Source organism: Rhodnius prolixus, unplaced genomic scaffold, assembly GCF_049639745.1.
Source record: "Rhodnius prolixus isolate KJV_2025 unplaced genomic scaffold, Rpr scaffold_16, whole genome shotgun sequence".
Classification (NCBI taxonomy): domain Eukaryota; kingdom Metazoa; phylum Arthropoda; class Insecta; order Hemiptera; family Reduviidae; genus Rhodnius; species Rhodnius prolixus.
Genome location: NW_027411616.1, coordinates 1979088 through 1990702, shown reverse-complemented (window position 1 = coordinate 1990702; position 11615 = coordinate 1979088). Strand labels below are relative to the sequence as shown.

The 11615-nt window shown below is 34.9% G+C and overlaps 2 protein-coding genes across 4 annotated transcripts in view; one reads left to right on the top strand and one right to left on the bottom strand.

Moving 5' to 3' along the window:
• LOC141457510 (uncharacterized) overlaps window positions 1–11615 on the bottom strand; it is a 113466-nt gene that overhangs the window by 1839 nt on the left and 100012 nt on the right. The gene's annotated exons all lie outside the window — the stretch shown is intronic.
• The window catches only part of AstA (allatostatin A), a 38270-nt gene that overhangs the window by 19407 nt on the left and 7248 nt on the right, over window positions 1–11615 (top strand). The window contains exons 1-2 of one of the 2 annotated variants that reach the window (XM_074134610.1): window positions 496–875; window positions 10808–11182. In XM_074134610.1, coding sequence (XP_073990711.1) covers window positions 10819–11182 — 364 coding nt within the window. In that variant the 5' untranslated portion in view covers window positions 496–875; window positions 10808–10818. Of the gene's footprint in view, window positions 1–495; window positions 876–10807; window positions 11183–11615 lie in introns of those variants that run through there. The other variant, XM_074134609.1, reaches the window with a different exon arrangement.

Here is an 11615-nt window from a genome sequence, read left to right as displayed (position 1 = left end):
TATCGAATATGAGGCAACACATGATGGCCGATTGGCCATCTCGCTTTTTTAAAAAAAGTTTATTAGAAAACATAAAATAAATTATACAAAATACTTCATTTGTGGTGGAGACGGGGTTTTGTGACTTTTGGCCAGATGTTACGTATCAACATTTTACAGTTCTCAAATGTTAAGTACAAGATCAGTACCGGTTGAAAATTGCCAACAAAAAACTATAATTGCAGTAAGAGATAGTCATGTGTCACAGCAGATGTTTGCCACGGAAACGAAGCGAATGACGCACTTGCAAGCTAAGCACTATTAAACACTGGTCAGTTTGAGTTAGTCTGAAAATATCAGCCTATATTAACCAAACATTTTTTCTCTCTGCCGTGGGACATGTTCAGAATTTAAATTAGGGGTAGACTTTATTTTTATAAAATAAACACGAGTCATTGAAACTGTTTTGCACTTGTTTAAATAAAGCTATGGTAGGGAGCGAGTTTAATTTAGGCGTACGATCTTATTTCCGCATGCTTTAATATTGAAAATTTAATAAAACAATATAGTTTACTAAAAAGCTCTTTTTAATTTGTTTTAAGTTTTTATTCATTGTTAATTCAAGAATCACATCATCGGAAATGGATGTTACGAGAGTTGTTGCTATTGTAAGAACTACGGCAGTGAGAGGTAAATTCACATTTCGAAATGGGAAATTGTTTTTACTGGTTTGTTTGGTGAAGGTCCTAAATAGGCGTTTTCATCGAATTGGTCCAGGAGCCTTGAATATTGTGTGAGGCTAGACTCTATTGTTTTCAATTAGATGACTGTAATGGCCGCTGATTTCTTCATTGGATTTTGATTTCACATCTCGTTATTTGCCACTGGTCAGTAAGGTAAGTGAGATCAAATCTTTAACTTTATGTATCTTATCTCTTGTTTTTGTTAGTTCTGCATATCATTTTAGAGCCTCTGCTCAGGTCGAAATCTTTGCAATTAAATAAAAATGCAGTTTCACAGAATAAATTTTGATTAAATTTCGTTTTTCTGCAAATGGAAGCGTACACTACTGTAGAGCTTCCAAGAAAGCCTCTCCTTGAAACGTCAAAAAGAAGAAACTCCCAAATAAAATGAATTGGCCCTTTATGCATGTGATTCAAGTAGGCTAAGCTAACTACGTCAGTTTCTTGTTCTAGTCTGTTAAATGTAAAACTTGAGAATGGGACGAGAACTGTCGTCAGCAGGGCCACACTCCACACACATGTGCACTTAATGAGCTCACATATGAATCTCGTGTAGCGTTTATTATTTTAATATGAAATTATTGTAAGAAAAATAGCTAATTTTTGGAAATTTATTGCTTTTAACTCTAAAATATAGTTGGTCAAAATATATGACACAGAAATGACCGTTAAGAGGAAAATCTCCTCTCCTGAACCCTCCTAACGTCAATATTCACGGAAAATGATTTCAATCAAATTAAAACTATTTTCTGATTTACCTGAAGAAGTGGAAGTATGCGGTCACGCGAAATTTTCGAAATCCAGTTCTCATGGGAAATCCACGTTTTGGCGTCCCCTTAAGTGTAGATCCTCAACTTTCATTTGAACTTTTTCTATTGGAAGAGGCGGTGAAAAACGCTTGCCTCTAACGTGCCGTTTTGGGCGTTAAGTGCGGGCATATCACTTATGCTGCTAAAATTTCCAGATTAAATGAAGTTTTCGCTTTTTTTTTTAATTTCATCTCAACTTCATACGTAAATTACACCACATAGATTATAACTTCTATTTCAAACATTTTTAGGAAGATTCGTTTTTACCTTGTAGGTGTTTCATAAATCTTCGAATTATTCTAAAAAATTTCATCTTAAAAACAAAACAAAAAATCCTACAACATATTTTTTATTTCTGTTTGTAATTTAGCGAAGAAACAGGACAGTTAGAAGTACTGTTATTTTTATCAAAAAATTGGTGTAAACAAAATTGGGCATGTCCTTTATTACGAATGCGCTTTTTCTTATTTTATTTGGATATGTCTGCTAATTCATTATTATTAATCAATCAGTATCTGCAAGTAGATGCATGTTGAACAATTTTTGATTAAAAACAAAACAAAACAAGAAGGAACTCTGAAATATACTTTATACAATTTTATTTAAATCTCGGTTTCTAGGAGTGATTGTAGAAGAATTCAAGAAAGGCCTTGATTGCAGGCAAAGCATTGCTGGAGCTCATTTAGTTATTTTATAAATATTTTAGGGCATTCATAAGTATTACTATACTCTCATTTCTCATATAATGACATCTGGAGTCGAACTTGGTGTAGTACGGCTATTTCCGTTTGATAACTTTAGAACAGAATTTATTTAGTTGGGCAGCTTGGTTTGTAGTAGATTCAGCAATGTCACTATTTACTTTCTTTAACTTCATACCTGCCAGTGGCTCTTAATGAGTTTCTTCTTCTTCCCGTCGAACCTCCACAGGCTATCTGTTGAAAGGCCCGACATGTGTATGTCAAGAGGACTATGGCGACTTTCTTGGAGTAACGCCAATGTAAACTTTTTAACCTGCCTCAGATTCCCAACCACCATTGCTACGACTATTCGTAATCCTCGCTTGGTTGGGTGACATTTTTCTTCGTCGATTAATATCTTAGTATTTTCTTGAATTTCTTCAACGTTTTCATTTTTAATAAGGTACCTCGGCGTTTTCTTCAGTTACTTCATCCGATACATTACATCCTCCACCGCGCTTGTATGCGTCGTGTAAATGCAGTAATATTTGAACAGCCTTTAAGATATCTTCGTTACTTTTAATAAACTTAGTACACTAGCAAAACGTTGACGAGGGTCGTCTTCTTTCGATCTTTCATATGCGCATTTGCGTAAATAAATGTATCAAAAACGAAAAGCCGCCAGAAGCTGAACTGAAACTTTATATTTCCGTTCATTTTCCCCCCGAGAGCGAATAACCCCTGGCGTACAAAACCCTTCGCCCTTCCGGCTTTCTCCCTTTTCCACTTTTCTGAGATTTCCCCCAAAATGGCTCCTGCGATTTCAACCCTCATTGCAATAGTGTTGGTCAACCACTTTTATTAGAGAACTTTATTCAAGAAAATTCTATTCGGGGAGATTGCTGTTGCCTCTAAAGTAACACTTCAGAATAATATTCGCTTCTGCGTGTTATGCGTTACTAACTGGGATTTAACATGTTTGCTAAAATTCCGAGATGAGAAAATTCCATAACCGCAAGCATTTTATTTATTTTTGAAACTGCTCGATGATAAGGCGTACAGAGTAGTGCGTGACGGAAACATCAGTCACATCGAAATCTGTACTCCAAACTTACTAATCACTTCTGCTGATGGATGAAGGTCCGAAACCGGTCCAGGACACAATGACCATGCGTGCTAAGACGGATAAAGAAGATATTATCCAGCACTATGGTCCATATTTTCTACATTTAGAGTTATTATTAAACCCAGAAATTGCACTGAGGTGAAACTATTTGTCATAAGATATTCGTTAGAATCTATCATTAGGAAGGGTACTCAAATCTTGTAGGTCAACTAATTATTCACAATCTAAGTTCCCGAAAAACTGCCGAACTTAGCTACTCAATATTGACGAAATCATAACCGAAAGTAGCATTTTACTGAGTGGTGTTTTCACAATTCTATCATTTTTCGGAAATTTGATTTTCTCTAAAAAACGTTTTATTTGACTAATATTTCTGGGAAAATTCCTTTTGGGCAATTTGAGGTAAAGTTAAAAGATACTTAATACAAGTCAATTTATAAATAATGGTTAAATATATGTAAGTCATTACGGGTTTTTAAATATTTTTGCGTAGATTGGTCTTCTTCGAGCGGTAGAAGAAAGTAAATAAAACCCTTTTAATATTTAAACACATCGACTGAAATGTGCGCGTAAAGCACATACATTACCGAGAGATATGAAATTCGCTGACGGCTTTTGTTAAAAGTATGTGTTATATGGAACTAAGAAGTAAGCTATGTTAGCTGGGCCACAAGTCTAAAAAGTACACAATATGAAGAGCAGGACAAAAGGATGCTATGAAAGGACAAGGTAGTTTCTGGGCCCTGATTGAAGAGCCAGCGCCAAAGGGAGAGAATGTCCATTCTATACTTACTTTGTCCACAGCTATCGGCAACTAGGAGCACTATAATTCGAGTCCTCGCAGGACTCTTTCCTTTTCTTCAACTAATAAAATGATTGGGCGCTAGTTTATTGAGGTAGGAGGCAGATTATTATACGCCTTGACATTCAGAAGAGTTAAACCCTACAGTCTTCAGGTACATAGATGTAAATGCTCTATTATTATATTTTTATATGTGGTTAAGTCGTTTTTTTTGTTTTTTTTTAACAAAACAAAAATGCAGCTACATTAACTTCATTTAACGTTTACATTTTTTACGAATTTTTATCAAGAATTTATATACAGGGTGTCCCAAGCTATACAGGGTGTCCCAAGCTATACAGGGTGTCCCAAGCTATACAGGGTGTCCCAAGGTGTATGGATAACGACTTTTCCTCGGAAACTAAGATAGCTAGAAAAAAACTAAAAAATACGTGCCCCCTTAGTTTTTTGTTAGAAATCCAAATTTAGTTTGTAAATTTTTTTCGGTGCTTCCAGAAGCGAGATACAGGCACCAACTTCATTTTTTCAAATGGGAAGGTGCAGTTTTTATTTCAGAAATAGATTCCTCTATTTTTTTTAAAGAAAAATTTACTTGAACGGTTTTTTTCTGTGAGCGATATTTTAGAAGTTATGAATGAAAACATGATTCTTATAAGAAATGTCAAAATGATAATATTATAACGGTTTTTTGATTGAATAAGAAGAAAAGTACTATTTTATTATAAATTTTACTCCTCATTAATATTACAGATCATGCTCGAACTGGCCTCCACCATTAGTGATGCATAGACATGCTCTTTCCTGCCAATTGTCCCTTACTGCCAAAGAAATAGATTCGGCTTTGACCGAGTTGTAGGCATCTACAAGATGAAATCCCGATTCTGATACACCTAGATTTAGAAATGCTTTTAGGTAAGCAGAAATAAGAAAAGAAAGAAAAAAATTATGAATAATCACCTTGTTTTTCAGGTATCCCCAAAGGAAATAGTCCATAGGTGTCAAATCCGGTGAACGAGGTGGACACTGAATCGCCACCCGTGTCGATATAACACGCCCATCAAATTGCTTATCGAGAAATCTCTTTACATGCTTGATGGTGTTATCTCGACACGGTGGGCGATTCTGCTATAGTGAAAAATACTATTTAAATTTTTTTTACTAATTTTTCCCCCATAGGTATTTGATAAATCGAATAATGCAATAAAAATTGATATCGTAAAAATATCCAAAATAAACATGTTTTGAACATTATCTTTCCGGTTTCATACTTCTAATGTAATGCAGAATCAAAACAGTTAATGAAATATTTTCCTGAAATAAAAGAGAGTAAAATCTAGATCATTGAATGAAAGGGAAAGAGCACCATTTTGTGTACTGGATAACTGTGCTTTTATTGGTGAGGGAGTGGCTTACGGTGTTATACGTCATCAGCTACAGTCCGCCTACTTCACACATCCCGTTCGCCATTGAGATTAGCCAATCGTTATTGGTAATTATTTCTAGGAAAAATACTATTTAAATATTTCTTACTAATTTACTAATGAGGCAGGAAAGTGCATGTCTATGCATCTCTAATGGTGGAGGCCATTTCGAGCATGATCTGGAATATTAATGAGGAGTAAGATTTATTATAAAATAGTACTTTTCTTCTTATTCCATCAAAAAACCGTTAAATATTATCATTTTGAAATTTCTTATAAGAATCATGTTTTCATTCATAACTTCTAAAATATCGCTCACAGAAAAAAACCGTTCAAGTAAATTTTTCTTTAAAAAAAATAGAGGAATCTATTTCTGAAATAAAAACCACACCTTCCAATTTGAAAAAATGAAGTTGGTGCCTATATCTCGCATCTGGTAGCACCGAATAAAATTTACAAATTAAATTTGCATTTCTAACAAAGAACTAAGGGGGCACGTATTTTTTAGTTTTTTTTCTGGCCATCTTAGTTTCCGAGAAAAAGTCGTTATCCATATACAGTCGACTCTCGATAATTCGAATTTTTCGATAATTCGAACTCTACAGCTGTTAACTTCGGTAAATCGAAAAAATTCAGTGTATTTAGATACGCTTGATAATTCGAAATCCATTTCTTAACAACAGGGGGAGAGAAGGCTCTGTAATTCGAACGAGGCCGCTTCCCCTCTTTATAATTCGAATTTTCCCTAGTAATGTTTACTTCTCATTTTCCGCTTATTGTTCATTTCCTGCGTAATGTTTCCCTCCTTTCAGCCCAGTTTAACTTTCCAATTCTCTTTCTTAGTTTGTCACGATGAGAAGTACGTCTCCCTTACTATGTCCGGCAAAAGAAAATTATCGCGGCCATGGAAAGTGGTTCGAAAAAATAAGATATCGCCAAAACTTTCAATATTCCACCATCAACGCTTTCTACAATTCTAAGTCAAGCCACATTGAAACAAAAAATTGTTCTTCATTTTTTTAATTAGGTACATATTTATATTATTATTTATTGAAATGTTAATACATATGTAATTTTTTTGTTCTTTTTTGTCGTTTTCATTATTTTTACTTTTTTACTTGAGGCTATATATGTCTAAAACTTAGGTAAGCTCATACGTATTTTCAATATACGTATCTACATACATACATAATAAAAACTCTTAATAATTCGAATTTTTTTCCCCCCTTCTTGATAATTCGAAGTCTCGATAATTCGAATTATTCTTGTAGTCCCTTGGATTTCGATTTATCGAGAGTCGACTGTACCTTGGGACACCCTGTGTACACAGGGTGACCAGAGTTATATGCTCCACCCACTTTTTTTTAAAACGGCGGGAAATTTCGAAGAAATAAAAAATATGTATTTAATCATTTTTAGACTAGTTTATTTTTAGTAATTGACCCATTTTTTTTAAATCCCTGTATCTCGAGATACAGCATCCAACTTTGTTTTTTCAAATGGAACGTTATATTTTTTTTTTGCACATTTTTATATTATTTTTGAGCTCCTAAAAAAAATAATTTTTTTTTGAAATCGGTTAGGTTTTTCAAAAGTTATGGTAATTTAAAATATGAAAAACAAACAGTTTATTGCCTAATTACGTTATTTTGTTTAATGAATCCGTTCAAACTGGGCACCATCAACGGATAGGCAAGCCAAAACGGTTTGCATTCGATGGGGCATTGACCTAATAAGAGTTTGAATAATTTCCTGAGGGATATTTTCATATTCTTCCGTTAGTGCAACCCTTAACTCGTGAAGCGAATCTGCTAGTGTTGGATGTCTCTTACTCGTAATTCGTCTTGACAACTCATCCCATAGATTTGCAATAGGCTTTAGATCTGGACTACATGCTGGCCACTCTAAACATCGGCTTGAAGCGTTTTCCAGGTAGCGGGTAACAATCTTTGCTGAATGAGGCCGTGCATTATCGTGTTTAAACGAAAATTCCTCACCGACGTATGGTACGAATGGGACAAAAGCCTTCGAAAGAATGTCGTCTATGTAGCCAGCAGCTGTTACAGAGAACCCTCTATAAAAATTGATTCAGTCCGAGCTTCAAATTGAACCTGGCCCAAACCACCTCACTGTGAATTTTAAGGATTAGAGATCAAAGTTTACAAAAACAAACGGTACTAGTGATTTGTGTTATTATTTTTTGTTTTTTCCATATTTCTTTATTTCCCTATTTTAAATTTCCTTATCATTTCTTTAAGCTACCATCCGTTTATCAACAATGCATGCTAAAAATATTTTATTTTTGCAATAACGAATGGTTAAATACATTTTTTTAAGGGTGGCCACTTTTTTTGCCGCTCAGTGTAGATCAAAGGTGGCCTGAAATGTCTAATAACAATCGTAGAGACGGTCTTTACTTTTGGTTTACAAATTTAGTAATTACTCATTTATTGTTTATTTTGTTGCTTGAAGAGACCAAGTCGCCTAAATTAATTTGTATACATATTCTCAGAAAGAATCTCATTAAGAAAGTGATTGAGCTATAGTCTAAATGAAAGAATAGTTTTAAAATGAAAAAGTAAAACTTCTCAAATCACACCCCCTCCCACAAAAATTCTGGGAGCACCACTGAGTTGCTGAAATCAAAGTGTAACAAATACTCAGGGAATTACAATTTTTTTTCCCCAATTTAACTCTCTCAGATCTCTAGATACTCAGTTCGTAAGCAGACAGGACAAAAGACTTTACAACTTTACAATAACAATGTAAAATATTATGTAATCAATAAGCCCTGAAGATGACCTAGTCCCTAGGTTGAAAGCTCGGCAAAATAAAAAATCATGACTGAAATTGGTATTATTCTTTCTTCCTGCTGGATTACTGAATCAGTCGCCAGAAACAATGAACAATGTTTGTAATCATTGCTGTAAAATAAAGTCTTAGAATTTTATTAGATTAAAAATGAAGACAAAAAAATCGTAATGGCAGAGAAATGTTTGACAGGTGAGTGCCAGAGCAATCTTACTGATATCGCCCCTACCTATCAGAGGGTGCGTTAATTAACTTCTGACGTTAAACGTTTTTATTTATTTATTTTTCCCCCTCTGATTACTCTCAGTTAATTGCTCATCTCCGAGGGTGAGATGTCTAAAGGCTTGCATTCCACATTAAGCAATTAAAATTCTAATAAATCACCTTTAAAACAGTTTAAAAAGTCAAGTATAAAGGTTGATTAAACGGCAAAGTACACAAATCAGCGTGTGCCCAACATTTTATTCATTCTTCAGACAGTAATTTCAGCCATATATAAACGTTCGTAAAAGCTAATGTGTTTTATTCAAATTTATTTCTAATTTCAACTCCTTCCTTGGGAAATGCCTCACTGTTGAGGAACACCTTATAAAATTTTAATGTGGCAGGAAATCTAAATAGCAGTTTTAAATTTGTAAATAAAAGAATTTGGAAACGGTTTTTAGAAATCAGGAATAAATTTTTCATGAAGCTTTTCCACAAAAAATAAATAAACACGCTCCAAGTGTCATGCAAATCCCATGACCATTCATTATATCTTGAGTGGGAGCTGAGAACAGGATAAAAATTATCAATTATAAAGACAACCATACTCCAAGATAGGTATACTTGCCGAAAATGCGGTATTAAAGCGAAACAAATGAGTTGAAGCTATATTGTAAGAACTTTCTTAACTGCATTGCAACCAGCAAGGTTATTGTGAATCTCAATAGAAAGGAGAGAACCGCATTTTCGGTATGAAATTGACTATGAGTTTTGAATTGAATTTTGACTATGACTATGAATGTTCAACGCTCCAGAACTGAAGAGACACAATAGTATCCTGACCTCGAAGAGGTAGTGAAGCGTTCTTTGACCTAGAACCTGTGAACGCTTTTCCATTGTTAATGCTCACCAATGGAGTTGTTACGAAAGTGGTCCGGGAGTCGATTGAAATAAAAAGGATAATATAAAAAGGCATCCAGAAAATGATCCTTCACAAAAGTTCCAGAATTCTTCCAAAAAAATTTTTTTTCAAGAATTATTTAAATTACTTAATTTATACATAATATTCCAAATGGTAATGAATTTAATTTAAAATCTAAAACCTCAAAGAATACTTTTATCCAACCTCAACATTCATCTCTTGTCTAACTAATGCTTTTGGCTTTCTTAAATGATCTAGTTCATTACTCAATTTGGTACCTGCCGAAGTATTAGTTTCCACATAATTACTTTGTATTTTACTCACCCAGAAAGAGTTATTTTTCAATTCCCTGAGGGACAAGGCAGGCATTTGATAATTAGCAACTTTCCAAAGTTTACACAAAATCGTTGAAGCGGAGACATTTTCCAGAGAATTGAAAAGAACTGGAAAATGGTTACAGTGTCCGTAATCGATTTAATCAATTTTGAAATGTATTCATTTTTCTCTACCCACTAACTGTAACCACAAAAACTGTCCATTTTCTAAAAACATTTTTATCGGTCGCAGGAGACCCCAAAATATGTATTTCTGCTGAAAACTCGAAGTTCGAAAAAATATCACTTAACAATACTTGCTCTTACACGTTCTGCTTACGTGACTTACTACTCGGGGTAACTGTTCTTAGAGCAGGACTTGGACCTGCTCAATAAATTTTCCCTATTCGTTCTGCGGCCTTCTCACTCCATCCCGACGGAGTCATCCAACCGTCTAAGTGGAGGGCCTCTTCGAATTCTTGCCATCCTGGTTTCCCATTTAACAATTTTTGAGGAAACCTCCTCGCAGGCGTTCCCTCCACAAGTCCCAACCATTTCATTCTCCCTTTTTTTGCTTTGGCGAATATCACCTGGCTCTCCAAACATTTCTATCGTTTTTCATTTTGTATAAAATTATTGAGAATTTGAAACAAGTTACTTTTGCTGGGACAGGGACGTTAGCCCTGCGCCCAACCCCCAAACAGGAGAACCAGAAACTTGAATTCGGAGTGCTCCATTCCTAGAAGAGTGGTCGTCACCTTGGCTGATGAATCTGTTCCACCCATTTGCAGTAGGGTCTTCCGACTCGACCTTCGGACGTTGCCGTTGACCCAAAAGAGAGGGTTCTTTCGCCATCATCCATACAATAAGTGACTTGCAGCCGTCAGCATAGGTTGCAAACCGTTTAGCCGCACTACACTGCGTTACCTGAGGGTATTATTTCACCCCTATGAATATTATTCATTATAATTCTAATTTTTTTCTTCTTTTTTTCAGAATCCGCTACAATGATGCTGCCATTCATTGTCCTGCTAGTGGTAGATGTTTTTGCCCTTGGTGCACAAGCCATTAACGACAGAGAAGATGATTTCAACAAAAAACTTACCGAACTGGGATTAGGAAAACGTGCCGCATATTCATACGTTTCTGAGTACAAAAGGCTGCCAGTTTATAATTTTGGTCTTGGCAAAAGAGCACATAATGAGGGGCGTCTGTATTCATTTGGTCTAGGCAAACGTGATTATGATTCTGGTGAAGAAATGGAATATTTAGACGATGAATTAGCAATTAGAGATGAACTTGCTAAACGGGCCGCAAAAATGTATTCATTTGGCCTAGGAAAACGACTGCCTTCAATTAAATACCCAGAAGGTAATGTATGAACAAACAAACAGTATAATAACTTGCAATAAAAGCAACAACTGTAGATATGTTTTATACTGATTAAACTGCCCGGTAGGACAGTTGTATAAGGGTTGATCATCAAAAACTGAATGAAAAAGCTTAACGTTCAGAAACACCCAACTTTGACAATTTTTTTCTATTTTTCTATAAAAGATAAAATTCCCAAATTTTCTTTATAATATAGGGCAAATCCTCCTTTATAACAGTAATTTTTTTGCATTTAATAGATTTCGAGAAATACGTTGCTGAAAATGGGCCAAAAAGGTATTTTCAGAAAATGTTCTTGTTGTTGTTCTTCTTCTTGTTACCTTTTTTGTAAACAACGTAGCGCCTAAATGCACGAACCGATTTTCATGAATGAGGAGTCATTCGATTCGGAATTTTATGTAGATGTGCCTTT